Source organism: Mobula birostris, chromosome 7, assembly GCF_030028105.1.
Source record: "Mobula birostris isolate sMobBir1 chromosome 7, sMobBir1.hap1, whole genome shotgun sequence".
NCBI classification, from domain to species: domain Eukaryota; kingdom Metazoa; phylum Chordata; class Chondrichthyes; order Myliobatiformes; family Myliobatidae; genus Mobula; species Mobula birostris.
In genome coordinates, this window is record NC_092376.1 from 131,046,090 (window position 1) to 131,073,782 (window position 27,693).

Consider the following 27,693-nt stretch of genomic DNA (forward strand, 5'->3'; position numbering starts at 1 on the left):
GTAACACTTCTTAGCTGCAAGTGGAGCAAAGAAAGTATTAGGACTTCCTCATTTACATGACTTTACCAATATGGATACAGAAGTACATTAGATAGATCACAAGGAGAAAGTATAAACAAGGAGAAAATATTATTGAGCAGGTCAACTCTCACTTCATAAACTAAATCTGTTTAAAATACAAAACGAGTAGTTAAGGCAATCTATCCATTCCACCATGACCATAAAAAATGACCCCAGGAGTAGGTCTGTCTGCCCCTTGAGTCTGCACTGTATTTAAATAAAATTAAGTCATATTCAACTATCCCCAAGTCCCCTTTCTTTCCCTCTTCCAGTAACTGTCAACTCCCTTATTGATTACAAATCTAATGTGCATCAACTTTTGAGTATATTCAAGGATTCATCTTCCATAGCTTCCTGGACAAGGAATTACAAAGAAGCACATGCCTTTGAGTGAGTCATCTCAGTCATAGCTTGACATCTCCTCACTATTCAGCCATGACTGAATGGCAGAGCAGAATCAATAGTCCAAATGGCCTAATTCTGTCCTATATCTTATGGTCTTGCTATGTACTTTTTACTAGGCTATCCTATGAAGACAAATATCCTCGTGGCATTTATGGTGTCAAGCTACCTTGGAGTGTTGTATGCATGAATTAGAAATCTGCTTATTCTTCTAAATTCCAATGAATATATAGCAAATTTGTTCAATCTTTCATAACATAATCCCATGCTCAGGATCCCCCCAGTAAAACTTTTCTAAATTGCCTTCAATAATATTTTTCCTTAAACAAAAGGGGAACAAGCACTACTCTGTATAAAAGTCTCTGTAGTGACTTGTACATTTGTAGTACGACTTACTATTACAACTCCTTGCAATAAAAATCAATAGTCTCCAATAGCCTCCCTAATTACCTGTTGCATCTCCATACTGACTTGCTAATTTAGCTAATTCTTTTCCTACTTCTTTATAACTCCCTTGTCAAAATCAGCTTTATTATCACTGACATATATCATGAAATTTGTTTTGTGGCAGCAGTACAATGTAATACATAAAAAATTATTATTACTTACAATAAGAAACATAATTTAAAATAAACAGTGAAAAAAGAGAACAAAATACTGAGATAGTGTTCATAAACCATGCAGAAATCTAATGGTGAAGACTTCTATACTCTCCTCCCTGATAGTAATAATGAGAAGAGGGCATGTCATGGATGGCGAGAGTCCTTCAAGATGGATTAAAGTTTAACAATGTTGTTCCAACCCGAGTTTCTCTCAAGATTGCATATAGTCAAATTTATTCATAATTAGTGCACTTTCATCCTCTAAATGTTTCAGTACCCGGTATTGTGTGGCTTAAAAAGAAACACTTACTTTTATACATTGGATTGCAATAAATGTATTGTTTGTGCTAGCTATGAAGGCAGCTACAAAAACAGTTTAATTCAGTGTACGTTACATTACTGGTTCAATTCAGTGTCACAAAATCAGTTGTGATATATGTGTTCTTTTTGTAATATTAATAACAACTACACTTAAAGGAATAACACCTCATCTTACCAGGCACAGCCCATCACCGTCTTCTTGACTTGGTCTGGGATGATGAGTATTTTCAGAATTTTCCACTTTCACATTAGATGGCCAGCATCCACAGTACTCCTAATTAATTTTCATTCTACTTTTCTGCACTTTCCCCTTTAATATTTAACATCTTTATTCAATCTATTCTTTTATGAACCTTTCCTGCTGCTCTCTCCTGTCCCTGCACCTTAGAATTCATTACTAGCTCTTCTTGGATCTGATGATAGGGCATTAGCCCAATCTACATCTCCATAGATGTAGATTGACTTGAGTATCTCAGTATTTTCTGTTTTTTTTTTACCAAATTTAGATTAATTCTGTGTGCACCATATTTCTCGCTCAATTCAACTTTACCAAAATGAACCACATACTTTGATATTTTTAATTACATGAACATTTCAATAAAGAAAGAGCTGAAGACTCTGAAGATTAATGCTAAATTCTATTAAGCTGTGTTTACTACTTCTAAGAGGATCTTTTACTCTAAGATCATTCATTCAAATTGCCATGTTTACATATTACTGGATTCAATGCAGCCTGTGACTTGGATTCGCAATTTAATTTTCACCCAAATAAACACTATACATCGTTGAGCAAACAGTGTATATCCATGGAAAGTTGAAATGTTACCTTGCAGGTACAGTTGCAAGAAAAAGTTTGTGAACCCTCTGCAATTACCTGGCTTCTGCATTAATTACTCATTAAATGGGGTCTGATCTTCATCTAAGTTTCAATAATAGACAAACACAATCTGACTAAACGAATAACACACAAACAATTGTACATTTCATGTCTTTATTAAACACATTATTTCAGTCCAGGCTGGAAAAAGTATGTGATCCCTTGTATTTAATAACTGGTAGAACCTCCACCAAACGTTTCCTTTAGCTGCTGATCAGACTTGCACAATGACGAGGAGGAATTTTAAACCATTCCTCCGTACAGAACAGTTTCAGTTCATTCAATATTTCTGGATACCTTGCATGAAAAGCCCTCTTCAGGTCATCCCACAGCGTCTCAATTGGGTTAAGATCTTAATTCTGATTTGGCTATTTCAAGATAAAAATTTCTTTTTTTTTAAACCACTCTGTTGATTTACTCTTGTGCTTTGGATCATTGTCTTGTTGCATCATCCAACTTCGATTAAGCTTCAGAGGATGAACCGCTACTCTGACATTCTCTTGTAAAATATCTTAATACAATTTTGAATTTGTTGTTCCCTCAACGATTGCAAACAGACCAAACCAAGATGCTTCTTCCACAATGCTGCACAGTTGGGATGAGGTTTTGGTGTTGGTGTGCAGTGCCCTTTTCCCTCCAAACATAGCAGTGTGCATTTCTGCCAAAATGTTCAACTTTTGTCTCATCTGTCCACAGAAATTTGTCCCAGAAATGTTGTGGAACATCCAGTTGGTCTCTTGCAAGCTTGAGACATGCCATCAGGTTGGGTAGCATCCAACCTGAAGGCATGAACATTGACTTCTCTAACTTCCGTTCATGTCCCACCTCCCTTTCGTACCCCATCCCTTATTTATTTATTATATCCCCCCCCCCTTTTCTCTCTCTCTCTCTTTTTTCTCCGACTGTCCCTCACTATAGTGGGCTCCCCTCCCCCTTTCTTTTTCCCTAGGTCTCCCGTCCCATGATCCTCTCCCTTCTCCAGCCTTGTATCCGTTATGCCAATCAACTTTCCAGCTCTTAGCTCTAACCCTTCCCCTCCTGTCTTCTCCTATCATTTCGATCTCCCCTTCCCACTTTCAAATCTCTTACTATCTCTTCTTTCAGTTAGTCCTGACGAAGGGTCTCGGTCCGAAATGTCAACGGCACCTCTTCCTATAGGTGCTGCCTGGCCTGCTGCGTTCACCAGCATTTTTTGTGTGTGTTACATGTAGCAATGGTTTTGTTTTGGAGTGCAGTGGTTCCCTCCGTGGTGTTCCATGGTGTTTTTCTTATAGTGGACACATGAACAGAGACTTTAGCAAGTTCTAGAGATCAAGCACTTCTAGAGATCTCATCACATTGATTGGAACACCTGACTCCAAATAGCTTATGCAGATGGCATTATCCCAGAGGTTCACATACTTTTTTGAACACAGGTTGTGATTGTTTAAATGGTGTACTCAGTATGAAAAATGCTCAAAGCATGCACTGCCAAGGTGGAACAGTGATAAATGAGTGATGTTGGTCAAAACTTGAGAACATATTTCTACAGTATTGATGAGAAGTACAATTGTTTGTGTGTTATTAATTTAGGCAGACCACATTTTGAGTAATTAATGCAGAAAACCAGGTAATTACAAAGGGTTCACCAACTTTTTCTTGCAATTGTATGTACTTACATTAAAACCACTTACAAATGAAACACCATATATGTGGAAATATAAAGGAAATTAAAGATAATATTCACTTTAAGGGAATAAAAAGTCAAATTCATTTGAAAAGTAACTTGGTTCATTCACCTGTTGCATTGGTCGGAGATAAATGATTCTGTTTCTTTCTGGAGGCATTCGTAAAATCTGGTCAAGAACTTGTTCAATGTTGAGCTTCCGACACTGCACATAGTCAAATCTGTTTACAATCGGTGCATTCTCCACCTTTAAATGTTTCAGTACCCTGCAACGTGTAGCTTAAAAAGAAGCACTTAGTTACACATTGGTTTATATAACAGATTATAGTAAATTAATTATTTGGGCCAGACAGGAAGGCTAGCACATTAAGAGTTTTAATCAGTATACACCACATTTCTGGTTCTGTTCAACAATACCTGTGAGGCTTCTCTTCTTTTGGTAATATTAGTAGCAACAAAACTTAACTGGACAAATCACATCAGTCTTCAGGATTCAATCTGAGATAAGCATTCTCAGAATTTTCTGATTCATTTCAGATGCTCAGCATCCATGGTATTTTCCAATTTCAATTTCAGTTCTAATTTTCTGGTTTACATCTCTTTCAGACTAATCATTGTAGTTTTACTTGTCATGCACTTTCCCCTTGCTATTTAACATCATTTTACAATCAACAATTGTGAGGGGAGGCTAGGGTGGCATAAAAGCTGACACCCTAGGATTTAGCGACATAGCGTAAGTGTCAGTTACTGGCTGTAGAAAGAAAATATACAAGCAATCCTAATTGAGTGGTAAATGTGATTGTTGGGAGTCTAAAATCTACTACCCTCACTGTGCGTGTGGACATAGCTATGCAGCAAGCTAAACAACTTCTTAAACATCACCCAAGGTGGAAGCTTTCTTTCAGGGTTTTCAATGAGATTTCTGTTTTGTTTAAAGATATTGCTGTTTCAAGGGCAAGTGAGCAGTGGATGGAGATGTATGCTTTTTTCCCCCACCATGTGCTTCAAATAAGAATTAAAAACTATTGATGCAGGAAGTGTTATATAAAAAAATAGCTTACGTATAGGAAGTGATGTTCATACAAAATAAACTGTGCCTCTAGAGGCCAGAACTCTCCCTGTATGGCATCCATAGGATGTCAAACTTAACTACTGAAAAGGTCAAATTAACATTTCACTAAGCCTGACAAAAGGAGGATAATCTTGGAGTCTGGTCCTTGAAACAGTCTAACTACATTGTCTTTATCTGTTCTTACTTCGAAAATGATGGTCTTGATGACATACTTGCTCGTGGTAATGTCTAATGAGCAGCAAGGTGACATGGAGCTTACCCAGAATGACAAATGGGTGAGTTACCTCTGAAGTGAATTGTGCCTTCTCTATACATCCTTCAACTCACGTTACCCCCTCAGTCAAGAAAGGGATAGCGTTTACAAAGGGGAATTTGTTTGGGGAGAGATTTCTGCTTTGTAATATACTACACTTCCTCTGCTTAAAACAGTCTTTGAACAATAAGAATTCTAACCTTTACCCGATTCAGTTGCTCTGCACTGAGAGGTTGTTTACAAACCAATGCAAAGGCTGCCTTTGGCTACTCCTGTAAAGGAATAAGCAATATGTGAGAGCTGGGCAATTGCTCTGGTAAGTGACTTTCAGCTTGAAAAATGCTCAAAGCCTGCACTGCTAAGTTGGAGCAGTGATAAATGAATGATGTTGGTCGAAACTTGAGAATGTATTTCTACATTTGCCTCAGGGTTGTCTAAGTCAAACGTTTCCTGTTAAGGATTAGCAAAAAATACTGAGCCAGTTAACCATTAGAAGACAAGCTAATTATCTTGTGCATGAACAGCTGGGTTGGGATCACTGGGAACATAGTTCCATTGACTTTTCTGAGTTACGTGCTGATATGTTGGATCCTACTATGCACATAAACATTGAATCTCCTTGTTTCATTACATATATAACCCATCACAACACTGCTGTCGGTAAAGAACTTGATATCATCTAGTTCTATGTCCAGCTCTTCAGTAATAATCTCTGCCTTCTCAACATGATAGACAGCAGCAATGAGTTCATTGGTTTAGAAGCAAGCTTTGCCACACTAGGATGAATCCAACTTCACTACATCCAGCAGCGACTGTGACATTCAAGTATGCAACAGCAGCAATAGCTTTAGATGACGCATCACAAAAGATGCAGACCTTTTTCTTTTCAAAGGTTCAAAGTACATTATCAAAGTTATACAGGGTTGCTGTATACAACCCTGAGATTCGTCCTCCCACAACCATGAAACAAAGAAAACCATGAAACCCATTCAAAGAAAAACATCAAAACCCCAACACGCAAAAAGAACAAATCGCACAAATGGCAAACAAACTAGCGAAAAACACAGAATATAAAACATCAAACAAAGTTATCAAAAGTCCAGGCATATTCAGAGCAGCTTAGTTCAGCCTAACCCAGTGCTGTGTCTTCGTTATCTGCACGCCCAATCTGCCCCAAGCAAAATTGCACAAAAATAGCAACAAAAAGGGAGTGACCAGAAACACAACGTAACATGAACTAGAGTCCAAACCACAAACTGTGTCAATTAAACCTTGCCCAGGACCCAGGACTCCGGCACCATCATGTGAAAGGGAGAAAAGAGAACATTTGTATGCGGGGGCCTTCCTCTGAGAGACCCGGTGAGAGAGAGGGCCCTGTAGATAGTGGTATCACAAATATGAGACAAACTACAGATGCTGGAAACCTAAGGCAACACACACAAAATGCTGGAGGGACTCAGCAAACCAGGCAGCATCGATGGAAAAGAGTAAACAACACTTTTCCATAGATGGTGTGTGACCTGCTGAGCCTCCAGCATTTTGTGAGTGTTCCTGCAGATAGTGGATTTGTTGTGTAGATTCCTGGAATTTACAAGCCTTTAAGATCCCGAATGGAGGAACACTACTACTGCCACTGCTCATGTTTCTCATTAGGGTGTGGGACAACCCATTCACAAGTGTCCATGGTCAACTCTCTTAGCATGAAGCATCCCTGGATTCTAACTGGAGCAGCATATTCAAGAGGGTCAAATAGGGTATTAATATTCAACAGCACACAATGACACATAAAAGATCTCTTGGTATCAGCAACTTAGAAAGTAAGGTGTTGGTAATGAGGACTCATCCAAGACCCAGACTGTGGTGCTGCATAGGAGGGAGGTCCTGTCCAAGTTCAGATTCTGTAGACCTTTGGTCAGATTTTCAGATGGGAAATATTGCATAACCCCAACACTGTTAGATGCAATCTTAACTAGTCTGCACCAACATGTCTTATGCTACTTTTAGCATGCTGTTTCGACACTAGGAAGGATCTAAGACCATGATCAACATAGAAATGTCTTTCGATGTGTCTCCATGTTTCAGTGCTGAATTTCTTTAATGCGATAGATTGCCACAGGTGGTGAGGGGGCAGTCATCAAGTATATGAATTCTCATGCTGTATGCCAGAAGCTTTTTGTCCAGTTGGTAGTCACAAAACCACAAGAATCTGAGGTAGTCTCAACGATCCTCTCACTAGGAAGGTGTGGATCAGTTTTTTGATTTCTGCCATCACTGCAACGGACTCAGTTCTGAAGGGTATGAGAACCCTGAGCAAACTGCTATTGGGGTCCGGACCCCAAATGAGTACATTGTTCAGTGATATGTCTTTGAAATGAGCACTTGAATCAAAGACAATTTGTACTTGTGCAGTCTTCTCGGGGAGGTAAACACCAAAGTTGGGCAAATTTTTTTGTTGGGATCTAGTGGAGGAGCTGGATCAGCTTGATTGATCCTCCAGAGTCTCTCAGTGAGTTCCACGTAATGATACTTTCATTTCTGGTTTTCTTCTCAAAATGCAACTGAAGGACATGAGTCGACTAAGGGCCTGCTCTCTGCATTTGGTAGGAGTTGTCATGGAGAGCGGAAGGGAAGGGGAGCTACCCAACTGTTTGACTCATCTTTGTTAAACTCTTTGTTCATGATTCAAAGACCTCATCTTCGATGGAAGGTGCCAGCTTGCCCAAATCTGGCTGAGCAGAGGTAAGTATGTCAGGACATTTGATTTGCTTACTACAAACTTTTGTATAGGTTCTCCTGGACATTAGTCTTAAATGTGATGATAGCAGGCTGACGAGCAGCACTGAAGCATGCATCACCAATTATGACCCAACCTAGCTCAAGTCATTAGGCATAAGGTATAATGTGCTGACCACTTGGCTGTTCACACATCCTGTGTACACAAATGGGGCCTCTGTCAAGCAGCAGAAGAATCTTAGCAGAACAGTCAAATGGGGATTCTTATCAGCAATGACCTGAAGATGTGAATTACAATGTGCAGCTTCAGGAGTTGGGACTTTATATCTATTATTGGGAATACAGTCACACTTAAAGAGGGCTCGCAAGGGTAAACAGCCTTCTCCTCCTATTGACTCTATGACAAATTTACTGGCTCTTCTTCTGGCATTCCAGAACATGACTTTAGAGTATATGGGGAAACATAACTTTGAATACTGTATATGTCACAGAATGTTGACTTTGTCAATGACACTTTGCTCTGACTATCTAATACCACATATGCCTTTATTTTTTGCTCAAGATGTTGGCTAGACATATCTTAGATCAGCATTTGCCTTGGAAGCCTTCCCACTTATCTCTATGCACGAGGAAGTAGCTACATCTGATAGATGATCAGCTGGCCCCCTGCTGTGCTCTGCTGTGGGTGTGCTGGAACCAGTGGTAGCCCAAGGAGGAGAAGTCTGCCTACCCAAGCCCAAAGTAGCCATAGTTCTCAAATATGGTTGTTTTGTTGAGCACTACAGAGAAAAGACTAGGATCCTTTCTGAATGAATTTTTAAAAAATCATTTTTGGAATTATGAACATTGCTGGCAACTTGTCCATCTAATTTTGTTCCTCGGGAGGTGATTGTGGGCAGTGTTGAACAGATGTAAATTCAGATACCATACTTAAAAGTTAAATAATTGATTTGGGAGAATTTTCGTTATTCAATCATTAGAATGTGGAACTAATCACCATGGGGGGGGGGTGAGGTGAGTAACTTGTATGATCTTTTTTTCAATTAACTACCAAATACACAAAGAGAAAATAACAAGGTGGGATATGATGCCATGAAGTGGAAGAAAGTTTGTGTGTAAATTTAAACACCAGTATCTATCTACTGGGTCAAATGGCCTGCTTCTTTTCTGTAAATAGAATTTTATGTTTGGTTCACCTACAATGATGTTATCATGAAACTGACCCAGTGACATTTAAAATAAAAACATTCTTAAACAATGAATACCTTATGGCAGCATTGCAAACTTAAAGTAATTTGTAATGGTTTAAAAAGTTTGGTACAGTTGAATGTACTTCAACAAAGCTCAACTGCTTCCTCATTTCTTGATTGTGAGCACTACCCACAAGAGCATGTCCCATTGTTAAAGAGACTGGCATATGATATTAAAAAAACACTGTCCCAGTATATCATTGTGGTGATTTAGCCAAAATAATGCTACTACTTACCATGGATAAACATCATTTTAGGACAATCTCTGAGCAGTAAATCTGTAATTCCACAATTAGTAAGTGTAATCCCAACTAAATTTTTGGATTTGAGATTAAGAACCTGCAAAACATATTCCTTGTTAATTATTGAAGATGCAAAAATGGCAGCTATGTAATTTATATAAAAAATGGTCAAGAGCTGGCCCATAGACCATGACAATGGTCTATTTAATGAATACATTATTTGATCATTTAAATGGAAACTAAACTGCACATTGTTGCAAGATTTAAGGCATGTGCTATCATTGCAACCACAGTAGCAGCACAGTTGCTAAAAGAGTTTAAGTAAAGGTGTGTGGGAAATGAGGGGGTGGAATGCATTTCAGTCCCAATGATTATTCTGTATCTCTTGTTGTTGATGTTCTTGAGAATGGAGAATGCTAATGTTCCATGTGATTGCATTGTTCCTTGACATTCATTGCTAAGGCTCACACGTGCAAAATGGCCGCTTAACCTTGCTGTCAAAGGGCACCCACAAGAGCTCAACATGGGGGCAGAATATTTAGATAGACTGGAAAAAGAAAAGTCTGTTGAAAATGATGAAAAAGAAAACAACCTGGGAGTTCTTTGTACTAATAACAATGGCTTTATATTCATTCAAGGGATTTGGGCTTCACAGGCTTAGTTAGCATTTTACTGAAAATTCCTAGTTGCTCAAGGTGGTGGTGAGCTTGAGCTGCCTTCTTGAAGCAGTGTAGTCCTTGGGAGGTGTGCATGCTCCATAGGCAAGTGGAGAATATTCTGTCACAATTCTGATTTGAACATTGTACACGATGGACAGCCTTAGGGAGTTGGGAGGTGAAGTCATAGGATTTTTAACCGCTGACCTGCTCTTGGAGCCATATTGGGTACATTGCTACTGCATTCAATGGTACCCACCCCCAGGATATTGATAGCAGGGGATTCTGTAATGTTAATTCCATCGAACATAAGAGACAATTGCTGGGTTGCTTCTTGCTGGATATATTATATAAATTAAACAGCAAGTAATTTTGAAGAACTGATGTCATATTTCACCTGGACATGATCATCCTCAATGACAGGATCACTGGTGCTTGTGGATTTATCTGCAGTACGTTTCCGTTTGACAGTTTGCCTGGGTTTAGGTTTAGAAACATCTGGAAACAAAAATAGTTCACTGAGAAAACTGAAATCATAAGCAAAACAAAATAAGTGAGTGGGAATAAATTTAATAACTTCATTTTGTAGAATCTAAGATGGAGTTAGGATATTTGTAAAATATAACTTTTACATCTGGACAGCTGAATTATTACGAGGGAAATGTACGTCCATAGTAATGTGATGTCAGGTTTCCTCCTTTTCTTCCCCAAACTTGTGTACTATCTATTCACAATTCTGCACAAAATAAAAATGTGAAACACAAGTTCATTCACAGAACCAGAAATACCGTCAATGATGCAAAAATATTAACAATGAAATAGCAGCCTTACGCAAGAGAAAAATATTCCTCATCTATTGCAATTAAAGTTTCTGCCAAAACATTTAACAGCTGGCTGAAAACAAAATTTATTCACCAACCAAGCCTGGCAATTTGGTCTGAACTACGGTTAATGAGACTAGCGTCAAAAAATACAGCTGGGAAAGGGCATCTCTGCTTGGGCCAACATAAAACTCTATCCACCTAACCTCCTCTGCTACAGTGGTGCTAGGAAGCTGTGAACCCTGTATACTTTTCTCTATTTCTGCATAAATATGGCCTAAATATGATTAGATCTTCACGCAAATCCTAAAACTAGATAAAGAGAACCAAATTAAATAAATAACACAATGAACATTATACTTGTTCATTTAATTATTGAGAAAAATTATCCAACGTTACATGTATTTATTGGAAAAAGTATGTGAACCTCAGGGGGAATATCTTCCACAAAAGCTATTTGGAGTCAGGTGTTCCAATCAATGAGATGAGATTGGAGGCTTGGATTGTAGAGGTGCCCTGCCCTATAAAAAAGACACACAAAGTCAGGTTACTGACAGAGCCTGCTCTCCTCAGGAAAGATCTGTTTACGTGCACCATGCCCCGAACAAAACAACTTAGAAGAATTGTAGAGATGCATCAAGCTGGAAAAGGCTACAAAAGCATTTCTAAAGACCTGAGTATTCATCAGTCCACAGTAAGAGAAATTGTTTACAAATGGAAGAAATTCAGTACTGTTACTACACTCCCTAGGAATGGGCATTCTGCAAAGATCACACCAAGAGCACAATGTGCAATGTTGAATGAGGTGAAAAAGAACCCAAGGAACACAGAAAAGGACCTGCAGAAATCTCTAGAACTTGCTAAAGTCTCTGTTCATATGTCCACTATAAGAAAACCACTGAGCATGAAAGGTGTTCACAGAAGGACACTGCGGAGGAAACCACTGATCTCCAAAAAAAAACACTACTGCACATAAAAGACCACCTTCATGTTCTACAACACTTCTGGAACAACGTTCTGTGGACAGATGAGACAAAAATTGAACTTTTTTGCAGATATGTACTCTGCTATGTTTGGAGGAAAAAGGGAGGCACACCAACACTAAAACCTCATCCCAACTGTGAAGCATGGTGGAAGGAGCGTCATAGTTTGGGGCTGCTTTGCTGCCTCAGGGCCTGGACAGCTTGAAATGGTTGAGAGAACAATTAATTCAAAATTGTATAAGACATTTTTCAGGAGAATGTCAGGGTAGAGTTCATCACCTGAAGCTTAACAGAAATTGGATAATGAAACAAGACAATGATCCAAAAGAGAAGAGTAAATCAAGAACAGAATGGTTTAAAAAGAAGAAAATTCGTGTTTTGTAATGGCTGAGTCAAAGTCCTGACCTTAATCCTATAGAAATGTTGTGGAGGGATCTGAAGCAAGCAGTTCATGCAAGGAAGCACACCAACATCCCAGAGTTGAAGCAGTTTTGTAAGGAGAAATGGCCTAAAATTCCTCCAAGCCAATGTGCAGGACTGAAAAATAGTTACTGAAAATGTGTCGTTGAAGTTATTGCTGTACAAGGGGATCACACCAGTTACTGAAAGCAAAGGTTCCAACAAATACATGTAATATTGGATTATTTTTCCTCAATAAATGAAAAGTATAATATTTTGTGTTATTTGTATAATGGAGATCTGATCATATTTTAGGTCATATTTATGCAGAAATAGAGAAAGTCCAAAGTATTCAGACTTTCTAGCACCACTGTACACATGCTTGGAAGGTTCAAAACTAAGACTTATAACATTAATAAACTAAATGCTATTTAAAATGTTGGAGTTAAGGATGTAAAATGGATTTCTACCACTGTAAATTAAATGCCTGAATTGTCAATACTATCATCAGTAGGAAGATATACATGGATGATAGTTGAGGCTAAATAATCTTTTCCTTTGCTTCACTAGCTACTCATGGCCTCAAAGAAAACATTTTTATTTTTTCTTAATTTATTGAGATACAGCATGTAGTATGTCCTACAAGCCCTTCAAGCCATATTGCTCAGCAACACCTAATTTAACCATAGACTACCACGGAACAATTAACAATGAGTACATCCAACTCTCCTGGCAGGGTCGCCTGGGCGAGAGTGTTTGATGTTGGTAGATCTGATGACCTATCAACTGGTATGTCTTTGGACCATGGGAGGAAACTGGAGCACCTGGAGGAAACCCACCTGCTCAGGGAAAGAACAAACTCTTTACAGACGGTGATGGGAATGAAAGGTATCGTTTGATGATTTCACATTGCCCAGTTTTATCCTTGTTTTCTTAAGATCCCACTTGGGTCTTAATTTATTTTTAAAAGCATCAAAGATAATTTTCTAACATTTGAGTTGTTTTACACCTAATGATAAACACAAGCTAATGCCCAGTTTTGTTCATCCCAATCTGGAAAACAATGCCCTCTTGTTGAATAATTGTTCATTAATGCATATTGGTTATCTTTCAGTTCTCATTCAGTTGAAGAAAGAGCCACTTTGAATTCCATCCTGTCTTCTCATTCCTGGGGTGTGACAAACATTACTGCAGAAATAACTTAAAACTTTGGCTTTTAAAGCTTTAAAAATATAATTGTTTATATTCTAATATATGAATTAATCTAATCTATATGAATATAGAGTAAGGAGTTCGTTAATGTGATTCAATATACTGTATCTGGTATTATCATATTTTTTCTTTTGTTTTATAATATGTATTCTCTTGGACTCTATATTCTTCTATATAGAAATCAATAAAAACATTGAAAAAGGAAAGAAAACTTTGGCTGATATGCCACCTGGATGCTGTACAATCACAGATGTTTAAAAACTACATTTTAATAAGTAGAAGTGCAATAAAGGCCACTTTGCTGTAAATGAATGCTTTGTTCCATAAGGACAAACACAATTTGAAGCATCATGGATATTTTCACAATTTAAAAAAATATGAAAAGTAACGTTTTCAAGGATTTAAAGCATTTGTAGGGTCAAATAATCTCCCTTGGTGCCATTATGATTTGAGATTCTGATTATAAAATCACAATTTCTAGTAAATGATGCACACTGAATAAATTTGAAGATATTAAATAATGTATTCAAAAAGGGAGATGCCCCAGTGGTTGCTGATCAGTTTCTTTGTATGCTTTGGAATTATGAGTCAGGGACCACATTGAAGAAATTCATTGCAATGGAAAATATTCAGGACTCAACATTACTCTAAAGATGCACACATTTTTTTAGGTACGAAGAACAGTGAATACATAAAAGGCAACAAAAATTGAAAGATCAAGTTAATTAGAGCAAAGTATGAACAGAAGCAAGGATATGTGGGGCATGCAATAGTGAACAATTTAGAAAGTAACTACAAATACTGGAATTATGAATGAAAAACAGAAAATGCTGAAGTTATTCATGATTCAGATACCGTTTCAGGATGATGATCTTTTATGAATTTTGATTGAAATCAACAATCTGAAACATTAACTGTTTCACCCTGCATAAATGCTGCCTGTTCTGCTGTACATCTCCAGAATTTTCTGTGTTTTGGGTTTGGAAAAAGGAAGAGTATTGGAATTAAAGGACCTAGTTGCAGATGAATATTTCAGCTGTCTCTAAATCAGTTTTAAAGTCAAAATTATTCTCCAATAATGGAGGAATATACTCAGTAAAATATTTCTAATGCTCTACCTCCCACTACAACTGGATCCCTGACTTCTTCATCAGAAGATCACTCAGTGCAGATCAGAAATAACATCTCTTCTTTGCTGACAATCAGCATTAGCACACCTTAAGAATGCAGAGAGAAATTGTCCATGGTTGGAAGAATAATGCGGCTGTATTATTAAGATTTTAAATTCCTCACTACTGATTGAGGCCCTCTATTGTAAGGGCCTGAAGAAGGTGGAGTTTGTAAGGCATGTCCAAGAAAGTGTGTATTTTCTATTTAAAATATATTTAGAAGGTCCTACTCAATACAGTGCAATATAGAGCCTCCTCTTAAGGATTGAGGCAAGGTGAGTAACTTAAGTTGTAGTTCCGGGGCACCTAGGGGCCCCAGAACTGTCTGGTATGGAGGGGCTACTGCACAGGATTGAAAGAAGTTGCAGAAGGTTGTAAATCTAGTTAGCTCCATCTTGGGCACTAGCCTACAAAATACCCAGGACAGCTTTAGGGAGCGGTGTCTCAGAAAGGCAGTGTCCATTACTAAGGACCTCCAGCACCCAGGGCTTGCCCTTTTCTCTCTGTTACCATCAGGTAGGAGATACAGAAGCCTGAAGGCACACACTCAGCGATTCAGGAACAGCTTCTTCCCCTCTACCATCCCATTCCTAAATGGACATTGAAGCTTTGGACACTACCTCACTTTTTAAAAATATACAGTATTTCTGTTTTTGCACATCTTTTAAAAATCTATTCAATATACATAATTGATTTACTTGTCCATTTATTATGTTTTATTTTATTTATTATTATTTTCTCTCTCTGATAGATTATGTATTGCATTGAACTGCTGCTGCTAAAATAACAAATTTCACGGCATATGCCGGTGATAATGAACCTAATTCTGATTCTGAAAAGAAAGGAGCACTTAGGCTAGAGAACATAATTCTGTTAGCTTTAATAGTGATCAAAAAAAGATAGAACTAGTCCACAGGTTAAAGTACAGGTGTCCCCCGCTTTTCGAACGTTCACTTTACGAAACCTCACTGTTACGAAAGACCTACATTAGTTACCTGTTTTCGCTAACAGAAGGTATTTTCACTGTTACGGAAAAAAGCAGCGCACGTTAAAAGGCAGTGCGCGCCCCGAGCAGCCAAGCTCCTCCCCCGGAACTGCATTCTAGCTGGCATTGCTTAAACAGGTGCCTGTGAGCAGCCATTAGCAAGATAGGTTCCAAGGTATCGGAAAAGCCTAAAAGAGCTCGTAAGGATGTTACACTCAGCGTAAAGCTAGACATAATTAAGCATTTCGATCGTGGTGAACGAAGTGAGGACAAAGTGAGTTTTGCTTGTGGAAGTTGACAAAGATGATGTTGAAGAGGTTTTGGCATCCCATGACTAAAACTGATAGATGAAGAGCTGATGCAATTGGAAGAGGAAAGGATAGCAATCGAAACCTAATGCAGTAGCGAATGGACCAAAAGTGAAGTCATCCAGGAACTGAATGTGAAGCAACTGCATGAGCTTTGCGCTGCAATGATTGCAGAAAAGTACGACTTTAATTTTGAAAGGGTACGTAGGTTTAGAGCATATTTGCAGGATGGTTTGAGTGTTACAAAGAACTGTATGATAGAAAAATGTGCGAGGCTAAGCAGTCAAGCATACTGTTGTTTTTAAAGCCTTCCACATCAGCCACAGCAGACGACAAACCTCGACCTTCGACATCGAGGCAGGCAGTCATAGAAGATGACCTGCCTGCCCTGATGGAAACAGACGACGATGAGATGACAACCCAGTGTCCCACCACCCCAACCCCCAGGCCGCGGACCGATACATTGCCGTGGAGAATGCAGCGGTAGCAGGGATGCACCCAGCACATCTTTAAGAAGAAAGCCGAAGTAAACAAGCTAATTAATTAGGTGCCGCCTGGCACGTAAATGTCGGCCCAGATCAGAGGCGATTGCTGGTTGCGTCGTCTCTGATCTGGGCCGACATTTACGTGCCGGGCAGCACCTAATTAATTAGCTTGTTTATTTCCGCTTTTTTCTTAAAGATGTGCTGGGTGCATCCCGGCTACCGCTGCATTCTCCGTGGATTGGTATCGGTTCGCTGCCCGGAGGTTGGGGACCACTGCACCACCCCAACCTCCGACGACTCAGCCTAACACACCATCATCAGTGTGCTCAGCGCTGTCTTCTCTATTCCGGTAAGTGATACTACACTGTACATACATTATTTCTACTTTACATAGGCTGTGTATTTTTATGTGTTATTTGGTATGATTTGGCAGCTTCATAGCTTAAAGGTTACTGGAGCCAGTGTTTCTGCCGAGAGTGCTTCCGTGAGATTTTCGCTAAGGAGAACAGTGCGGCAATGATTGTAGAAAAGTATTTCTACTTTATATAGGCTGTGTATTTATCATATCATTCCTGCTTTTACTATATGTTACTGTTATTTTAGGTTTTGTGTTATTTGGCATGATTTGGTAGGTTATTTTTTGGGTCTGCGAACGCTCACAAATTTTTCCCGTATAAATAAATGGTAATTGCTTCACTTTACGACATTCCGGCTTACAAACCATTTCACAGGAACGCTCTACCTTCGGATGGCAGGGGAAACTTGTACTAAACTGCAGCAAGGATGGTTTTGAGGGAATTTGAAAGGATTGAGAAGCGAAAGGCTTTTAAGTGTGAAAGCAAGTGTCCAGGAACAGAATGTTCCTGTTACAATGAAGGGCAAATCTGGCAAGTTTAGGGATCCTTGGCTGCCAAGAGATACCGAGTCAAGAAATACAGGGTTGTAAATACCTTGATGACTATAAAGAGATTAGGAATACTCTTAAAAAGAAAAACAGGAGGACAGATAGAAGAAAAAGAAAATAGAAGGCTAAGAAAAATCTCAAGAAGTTCTATAGCTACATTAAGAGTAAAGGGGTGGCTAGGGAGAGAGTAGGTCCTATTAATGATCAGCAGGGCTGCCTATGTCTCAAGCAGTAGGAGATGGGTAGGTTTTTTTTCCACTGAATATTTCTCCTTGGTGTTTACTGAAAAAACCATGGTTGCTCAAGAGATGAATAAAACAGGTGAAGATGCTTTCATATTACTAGGGAGGAAGTATCTGCAGCCTTACAGCATTTTAAGGGGGATACATCTCCATGGCCTAACCAAATCCATCCTGCCTTTTTGTGGGAGGAGAAATTGCAAAGTCCCTTGCAGAAATAGTTGGAAGAAAAAGTTTGTGAACGCTTTGCAATTACCTGATTTTCTGCATTAATTATCCATAAAATGCAGCATGATCATCTAAGTCACAATAATAGACAAGCACAATCTGCCTATACTAATAACACAAATAATTGTACTTCTCATGTCTTTATTGAAAACATTGTTTAATCATGCAGAGTCCAGGCTGGAAAAAGTATGTGAACCTTTGGAGTTAATAACTGGTAGAACCTCTTTAGCAGCAATAACCTGCAGACCCTGGAGGCAGCAAAGCCTCCAGGTTATGATGCTCCTTCCACTATGTTTCACAGTTAGGATAAGGTTTTGGTGTTGATGGCAATGCCTTTTTGCTTCCAAACATAGCGGAGTGCATTTCTATCAAAAAGTTCAACTTTTGTCTCCTTATCCGTCCGCAGAACATTGTCCCAGAAACATTGTGGAACATTCAGGTGATCTTTTGCAAACTTACGAGATGCAGCAATTATTTTTTTGAGAGCAGTGGTTTCCTCCATGGTGTCCTATCATGAACACCGTTCTTGTTCAGTGTTTTTCTTATAGTGAGACTTTATCAAGTTCTAGAGATTTCTGCAGGTCTTTTCCTGTTATCCTTGGGTTCTTTTTCACCTCCTTCAGCATTGCACATTGTGCTCTTGGTGTAATCTTTATAGAACATCCACTTCTCGGGAGAGTAGCAACAGTACTGAATTTCCTCCATTTGTAAACAATTTCTCTTACTGTGGACTGATGAACACTCAGGTCTTTAGAAATGATTTTGTAGCCTTTTCCAGCTTCATGGATCTCCACAATTCTTCTTCTAAGGTCCTTTGAAAGTTGTTTCGATCAAGGCATAGCGTACATAAATAGATCTTTCTTCAGAAGAGCAGGCTCTGTCAGTAACCTAACTTTGTGTGTCTTTTTTATAAGGCAGGGCACCTCTACAACCCATACCACCAGTTACATCACATTGATTGGAACATTCAATCAAGATGGCACTCCCTCAATGGACATCTTCCAGATAGCTTACACAAATGATCTTTTTAACTTCTTTTCAGTCTGTTTTTCACCATGTATGTGTTGGAACTGTTATAGCCATTGATTTACAGTTTAGAGATTGTTTGAGTGATTCAGCGCTTTGCTGTCTCCAAGAAGGTTCTCTGAAGCAAGTGTGTACTTGGACTACCCCGATGCGAAGACATTTCACTGGTTAAAGAGTCCATTAATCACCCTTAAAGTGTCAAGGAAGATCGAGACATTGAGTCATATGTGGAAGGTGAGCGAGAGTTTCAGCGCCAACTGCTTGCCTATTGATTGCTGCCAGGAGTCTGTGAGCAACCTATCATCTTGTGGCTCGCTGTGGCAGGTAGGTAGGCCTCCGTCTCTGCCTCATGTAGTATCCCTTCCTTTTGATGACTGTCACTGGTATCATCAGATGATATTGTGAATCTGCGTTTATGGATTGGATTACTGCGTCTATGGACTGTGGACTTTTTCCAGACTTACGGTTTTTATATTCTGTGTTTTCTTAATCACCCATTCCTTTTCCATTTTGTTGTGTGAGGGGAGGGTGTTTGGGGGTTGATTTTCCTGTTCTGCCTTGTGCAGGGGAAGGGGTGTTTTGGGGGGGTTGATGATTGGGATGCTGTTCTTTTCAGTATGGGGCGGTGGGGGAGGTGGGTTTGATGTTTCTCTCTGGATGACTCTCATGTCCTTTCTTTGTTCCGTGACTATATGGAGGGAAATTACAGAGTTGTATATGGAAACATGCATTGATACTAAATGAACCTTTGAAATAGCTTTAGTAGAAGGCTCACATACTTTTGTGAACTTAAGATTGTGATTGTTTAAATGGTGTACTCACTATTGATGAGAAGTATAATTGTTTGTGTGATATTGGTTTAGGCATGTTGTGTTTATCAATTATTGTGACTTACATGAAGATCAGACCACATTTTATGAGTAATTAATGCAGAAAACCAGGTAATTGAAAGGGGTTCACAAACTTTTCCTTGCAACTGTATTTGTTTCCGACTGGAAGATGGCTAATGTATTCTGTCATTTATAAAGGATAGCAAGGATATGTCACAGAACTACAGGCCAGACAGAATGACATCAATAGTGGACAAGTAATTGAAGGAATTCTGAAGGACAGAATCTATTATAATTTGGATAGATAGAGGAGTCAGTGTGGCTTTGTATGTAGAAAGTCGTGTTTGATGAAACTTGTAGATTTTCTGAAGGTAGATGAGAGGAGGGCAGTGGATGTTGTCTATTTGGACTTTCGAAAGGCCTTCAACAAGGTCCTGCATGGTAGACTGCTCTGGAAGGTAAAGTCCCATAGAATCCCTGGAAAGCCTATTCAGTTGGTTCATAAATTGGCTCAGAGGTTGGAAGCTAAAGGTTGTTTCTTGGAATGTAAGTTGGTGTCTACTGGAGTGTTGCAGGGGTTAGTGTTGGTATCTTTGTTATTTCTTATTTATAATAAATAAATTGGTTTGTGAATACACAAGGCTTGATCAGTAAGTTTACAGATGACTAGGTGCCGTGGTTGGCAATGAAGACGGTTGTCACAGATTACAAGGGGATCTTGATCAGTTTGGGAAGTGATTGAGGAGTGGCAATTGGATTTTTATATACTGTAGATAAGTGTGAGGTGATATATTTTGTGAAGTAAAACCAATATGGGTCTTATACAATGATTAGTGGGCACTTGGGTGTACAATAGAACAGAGAGGCTTGGGAGCATAACTGCAGAGTTCACTGAAAGCAATATCAGAAGTGACAGGGTGGTGAAAAAGCCATTCATCATGCTGGCTTTCATCAGCCATGCACTGAGAATAGGAGCTGGGACATTATGTGGCACTTATGTAAGTTGTTAAGGGACGACCTTATACAAATGTTTGAAATTATGAGGGGCGTAAATAAGATAGATGATAATAGTGTTTCACCAGGGTACGCAAGACCAAAATTAGTGAATGTAGATTTGGGGTGCAAGAGGAAAGATTTAAAAGGGACCTGAGGGCCATTTTTTTCACGCAGAGTGTGGTGAGTATATGAAACAAGTTACCAGAAGAAGTGGTTAAAGGAGATACAATAGTACACAGAAGGATACAGACTGAACATGGGAAATTGGAATTGGCTGGGTGGGCACCGTGGTCAGCATGGACTTGTTGAGTCAAAAGGCCTATATCTGTGCCGTATAGCTCTCTGACTTTAACTACAGTCAATGATAATTAGGGCCAATGGTACTTTGGGTCAGGAGACCATGAAAAGCATCAACTTTAAATTTGTACAAATTCCCGGCAATCAACATCAAAATGCTTTATTTAAGAGTCACTGAAGTATTTTCCTCCCCCGTACATTAAATTTGTTCTAAGCTAAACTTTAGCTATTAAAACCAGGTCTGTGATTTTCATGCAGGTGTAACTGAGTATGTTATCTATCAATTGCCAAGATATAGATAACATCTAAGCTCTCACTCAACTTTGTGTACCCCAGCAGGCTTAAATATGGGAAATAACAGTACAAAGCCTGCACAAGGCCAAGTCAAATATCAAAATCTCATTGATCAGCAGGCAAAGGAGAAAGTTATTTAATAAGGCAATAATCTATCCTTAGATTTGTTTAAAATGCATGTTTTAAAATCACTTACACCCATTTTAATAGTTTTAAATGCCTAAAATCACAGGCATTAGAAAATACTGAAACCTGGAACAGTTTTGACAGAAGGCAAAGGTCCTCAGCCAGCTTTTCCTTCTGTCAGAATATGTCAGGAACCTCACAAGGGTTGGGTGTGCATCATTTCATCACTTGAGGCCCAGTTACTACCAAGACCTAGGAACGTTAAATGCAGATGGTCAAAGAGATTAGCCCACTGCATCCAGCCCAAGTATCTGCGGCCATGAAGGCCAGTGAAATTAAGAAGCAGGCCATATCCAGCATGTCAGCCTATTGCATCCCCAAGGCTGCCACAAAAAAAAAATTAAAACAAATGATTGGGTGCTAAGAATGGTTGAGAAAGAGGCTGATTTTCCTTTAGTTCAGTGGAGTGAACCCTAATGTACCGATGTGATGAAAAGACCCAGATGGTTTGCCAAATAAGATTTTCACTCTACCTAGGTACATGTGGCAATAATGAAGCAATTTAACTTCATATGCATAGAACAAAAGTACATGTACAAAGAATCAACTTACTTTGACTGTTGCAGTGCTATGTAAAACAATAATTCCATTTGTGGAACACTATCAAATTAGTTGCCAGGTTTGTCCCAATAATAAATCAAGCTCAACTTCAAAATTAATCACTTAAATTAAAGGACTTTGGGATTATCTGAACCTCTGAAAAAAAACTTTTTTCAAACAGAGATACCTTTGTCAAGATTAATATCTGTAAAGCAGCAAGGTGAAATGTTTCATACAGAAAAATAGCAAACAGCAACACAGAGATACATTGGTGATGGGCAGGGGTCCCAATCTGGAATCCACTGACCTGTTGCTTAATGGTATTGTCCATGACATTAAAAAGGTTGGGAAGCCCTGGTGTAGAGAAGGGATGCGCATGGATGAACTAAATTGCTATCCTATTCCACATTTATGTTACAGCAAATATTTTCAACAGATGCTACTATGAAGTATAAACACTGCAAAAGATATGCAGTTAAATATGCTTTACCTGGCTCTGTGATCAATGGAATCTGGCCAAATTTGCTACTTGATCTTGTCACAGGTCTTCGTGGATAGCCTTCATGCTGGCCCCCTTTGGAGTACGTAGGATGATGATTCACGTTCTCTGCGACTCTGCTAACACCACGCTCACCATTAGTCCTCCCATTATCAACATTCTGTTGCTCTTGGGTGCAAATGGAAGATCCCCTCTGTGAAGGTTCTGATACCATTGAATCTGTTTTACAGTGTCCTTTTATGTCACAGTTCTCAGGAAAAGCCTTGCTTGTAGAAGGTTTTTCAGGCTCTGAGCATCCACACGTCCTCCTTTCATTTACCTGAGTTGTGTTGCACATGCAGGAAGTAGGAACTGAGCCATTACTTGAGTTTTGCTCCTTGCTATTAGCTGAATCCCCAATACTATGTGTTGAACATGAATGAGTATGAATTCCACTATCAAACTGTGATGAATATGTTGCATTATAATGTCCACAGCCTCCATTCATGGTGTCTGTCCCCTTAGATTCCATACTCTGAGAAGATGTAACAATGTTTGAGTTGGCTGCTCCTGATGGACTTGAACAAATTCCAGTTGTAGAAGTAACATCTTTGTCTCTATTCCGCTCTGGGATATCACTGGCTGCTTTCATATCAGCTTTTATTTGCTCACTGGTCACTTGACAGCTTTTCTCACAACTGCTTTCATCCACCACGGATGGTCTTGGCAAACCGGACTGATTAACTGGGCTTTTTTTCCGTAATGGGGCCTTGCCTTTACCACAAATGCCTGTAAGTAAAAATTAATCAAGCGTCAAACAAATGTACTTTGCATTATGCCCAAATTTTAAAAACTGTATTATTTACATTACACAAAAATCTCATTTAACTAAATAAGCTGTTTTTTTTTTGCAACTTGGAGAACAGCCAAAAATGAAAGCAGCTTCAAATGAATGCATATTAAAGAATTTACTTGGATCAAATACCTCCAACTACGCTTTGGATTGGAAAACTGGAATAAAATAAGCCACGAGGCTTTAGGAAAAACTGTGGTAAATAAAATTAATATTCTTTAAACAGATCACGTTTTTTTGTGCTTAAATACGCTTTGCTGCAAATAATAGACTACTTCCAGAAAGACTGCAAGAATAATTATAAGAGAACTAGAGATGAGGGGAAAAATGAATTTTAATTGTTCAAATGGAAAATTTGAGTTAAAACTCCAGTCAGAAACATTAGCCCCAATTAGTTTGAGAACTAACGTCCATATAGCAAATAATGAAAATTACCTATTCATTTCAAGCTGGTGTTCATTTTTTAAATACTAAATGTAATTTTATTTACAACATATCACGTCACTCAACATAAAATGTTCAACTGACAATTAATATCCAAATGATGCTCAGATAGTATGCAAACAAGAGCTTCAGGAAAAAAATACAAGCACAGTTCTGAACACCAACTTCAATACTCACCAGTTCCTTCACAAAGTACATGTGTACTTTTTGTCCCCTCATCTGAAAAATTATCACCGTCATGTCCATTCCAATTTCCAGAAGTATCCATGTTATATTCATCGTCATCTTCACTATCTGAATCATGTACAACTACTGGATTTACTTTGACAGTTGGCTGCAGTCCACTTGGTCCTAAATAAATGATGTTACACATAGCTATAGTAAATGTATTGCTCAAAGTAAACATCAATACATATTTATGGATTAAAATCCAGAAAGCAAGTACACAATGTTCTGGAAACAAAAGGACTTGCATTTATTAAGAAAATTAGTCATCTCTTGGTGATATACTTACACATTTACAATTTATTTACAATATAAGTGCAACATATTTAGTGTTTTTAATGAAGAGAATTCATAAGAGCATTAAACAAAATGTGACAAGCCACTCAAAATACTAGGCCAGGTGAAGCTTTATTAACATAGTTGATGCATGTTAAAGGAAAAATGTAGTGGGATAGAAGTTCAATTGAGTTTCAGAATGACAAAGCTCAGGAAGCTGAACACAATCGACAATAGTGGAGTAATTACGATGTACAAGGGATCTAAATTGGGGAAGTGCAGAAATTTGGGAGCAGTGGTGCATTTATACAATACCAGAGTAGATTGCCAACATAGATTACAAGCGCCACTCACATAATTAAGCACTCAAGAATCCTCCACCAAGTCAGATTGAATGACTTGAAATCAAACTTTCCCTTTATATCAAATAATGAACAAACATAAGTCAAACTGATAAATCATATAGAAAGTATCTGGTGTCCTGACAATGAAAATGTCCCATTTATACCGTAAAACTGTTGTAAGAATTCTTAAGTATTAATTTAGATGTCTGACTTTACTAATACTGACTTAGTTTGGTAGAAAACTAAAGAATATCATGGCAGTAAAACAGCTATGCAGCAGAATATTGCATGCAATCATTGCAGTCACAATTCAGCATAGCACTAGGATCTTCCAACAAAAATGAAGAAGGATGACAAGGAGCCAAAAAACCTAAAATTTTAAGACCAGTATATTCAACAAAGGCTAAAATATTAAAGTCCATCCACATGCAGAAACGATTTGGCTTTCTGACTCTGGAAGTGTTATAGATTAATATTCTCAATGGGTATAAATTTACAGATTCAGTTCTTTCACTTGATCCGTCTCATGAAGTCCAAAATAAATGAAGCAAACTGTTAACTTAGCAATACTGGGAACCCAGTATTTGTTTTGCTGCCCGGAGTTGAGGGTGGGGTGTTAGGTTAGCACGATCTGCAAGTTCTTTTTGCGCAGGGGGTGGAGGGTTTGTTGCTCTTGCTATCTGAGCCATTTAAATTTGGTATGATTTGGGTTGAGATTTGATGTTCTTTCAGTTCGCTCGATTTGTTTTTCTGCTGCGGACGAGGTAGAAGGTTGTTGCTCTTGTTGCCACTACGTAATTTAAATTTGGCACAATCTGTAAGTTTTTTTAGTGCGGGGTGTATTGGGGGGGTTGTTGATCTTGTTGCTGCCCGAGTGATTTAAACTTGGCATGATTTGGGTTGGAATTTGATAATCTGTTTTGGTCACAATGAGAAAGATGTGGTTGCACTAGAGAAAATTCACCACAATGTTGCCTGGAAAAGGGATGCGTTATGGGAAGAGATTGAATCGGCTGATTTGTTTTACCCAGAACAAAAGAGACTGAGGGGTGATCTTACAGGGGGTATAAATGGTCAGAAACATTTTTCTTGTAGTTGGACAGTTAGAAACGAGAAAGCTTAAGTTTACGAGGAGAAGTAATAATTTTAAAGGGGACTTGACGAATACATGTTTTTTCATTCGTACATTGGTTGATATCTGGTACTAGAGTTATTAGATAATAATGTTTTTAATGTATTAATTGGCAGGAAATGTACTCAGAGGGTATGGAGGAGAGTGACCAAAATGAAGAATTCTAACTGTGAGGAAAGACTGGATAGATCAGGTTTGTTTTCAGTTGAAAGTAAAGGGAGTTCTAATGGAATGTCTTAAATTCAGGGGCTAGGCATTTCAAAACAGTTGCCTTGTATAAATGGATACACAAAAAAAGAAATCTATCCTCTGCCTCATCATAAACAATACATTGAGTTTTATCAAGGTTTATAACAAGGATCCATATCATAATGGTGAGAAACATATAAAAGCTGAGGTAATTCAAAGGAAGTGATAAATGTGTTAAAAATTGGCTTAGTGACAGAAACAAAGTAATTTCTCAACCAATATCTGAGTCTAGAAGGTAATCTCCTGTGAGATTCTATAAAGATCAGTATTTGACCAAATGCTTTTCATTGAAGTGATCAATGATTTACAGTAGATTCTAAGGCACAGCAACGATACAAAACAACAGTATGATAGACAGTAAGGAAGAAGGCTATAGACTGGAAGCCTATATTCAGATGAGGAAGAACAAATGCAAATATAGATGTAAATTTCAGAAGTAGAAAGTTATGGAATTGGATACAAATACAACAAGTGCAATCTTAGGAACCAGTCAAATGAGTTTTTACTGCATTCCCACAATGGCAAGTAAATCCAATTTTCAATAAATTGACCAAAACTGCACTCAAATGTAGTCTTGTTAAAATCCTACATAATCAAGACATTATTACAATTGTTTTTATCCTGCTCCTGTGCCAATTGCTGGAAATGCCGCATTGCCCTGGATATAAAAGATTGTTAAGACATTTCAGGTGATATTTTGCAAATCATGAGTAATTCATGCAGAAAACCAGAAGAGTTGCAAAAGGTTCACAAACTTTTTCTTGCAACCATATATACTTTGATAATAAAACTTACTTTGAACTTTGAATGACAATTAAAACTTGGAACACAAAACTTGATTTCTTGAGAATGTTATATATCTGATGCCAAGTGCTTGTGATTGGTTGCATGTTTTTTTTAATTGTACCTGTGCATATGAAAATAAACTTTGTTTTTGTATTTAGATTGCTTGCTGCATCTACAAAGGCACTCAGATTCCTTTAAGTAGCAGCACTAACAAACTTCTCTACATTTTACAAATATTGTTTTTCTTGCTTTGTATTCAGTACATGATTTTAGATTTTCCCACATTTTATTTATTCTGCTATTATCTTGCCCACTTGCTTGTTCATATCCTATCAAATCCTCTTTACCCACTTCCAATTCACAATCAAAATATACTATTTTGCTGCTCAGCCAATTATTGTAATTGATTATGAATAGCCAAAGTGCAACTATTAATCCTTCTGACAACCCACTAATCACAGCCCACCAACCTGAGAAATATTAGTTTACACATGTTCTTTACTTCTAGGTAACCAGCCTCATGTCATGGTATTTTATAACTCGTATTTCCACATTATTTTCTTGTTGATCAACCCTGTGTGGCACCTTATCAAATCCTTTTGAATATCTAAATGCACCACCTACACCATTTTCCCTTTATCTATTCTATTAATAATTTTCACAATGAAATTCAACAGCTTAATCAAACAAAATTTCCTTTTCGTAAGTCCATGTTGACTCCATACATGACACAATTCTTTTTTCAGGGTTCTGCTGTAACATCCTTCATCTATGCTGTATTGGCTTTTATCGCCATGAATAGGGTCAAAGACATGAAACACCACAAATGATGTTTATCACTGAACATTGTGAGCAGATATTTTATGACAA

The 27,693-nt window shown here is 38.2% G+C and overlaps 1 protein-coding gene across 3 annotated transcripts in view; it reads right to left on the reverse strand.

Annotated features, from left to right (window-relative positions):
- The window catches only part of fbxo38 (F-box protein 38), an 82,624-nt gene that overhangs the window by 16,678 nt on the left and 38,253 nt on the right, over positions 1–27,693 (reverse strand). For all 3 annotated transcript variants that reach the window (XM_072263755.1, XM_072263754.1, XM_072263757.1), the window contains exons 14-18: positions 23,989–24,162; positions 22,527–23,303; positions 10,532–10,632; positions 9,473–9,575; positions 4,041–4,207 (exon numbers count right to left, since the gene is read on the reverse strand). In XM_072263755.1, coding sequence (XP_072119856.1) covers positions 4,041–4,207; positions 9,473–9,575; positions 10,532–10,632; positions 22,527–23,303; positions 23,989–24,162 — 1,322 coding nt within the window. The remainder of the gene's footprint in view (positions 1–4,040; positions 4,208–9,472; positions 9,576–10,531; positions 10,633–22,526; positions 23,304–23,988; positions 24,163–27,693) is intronic.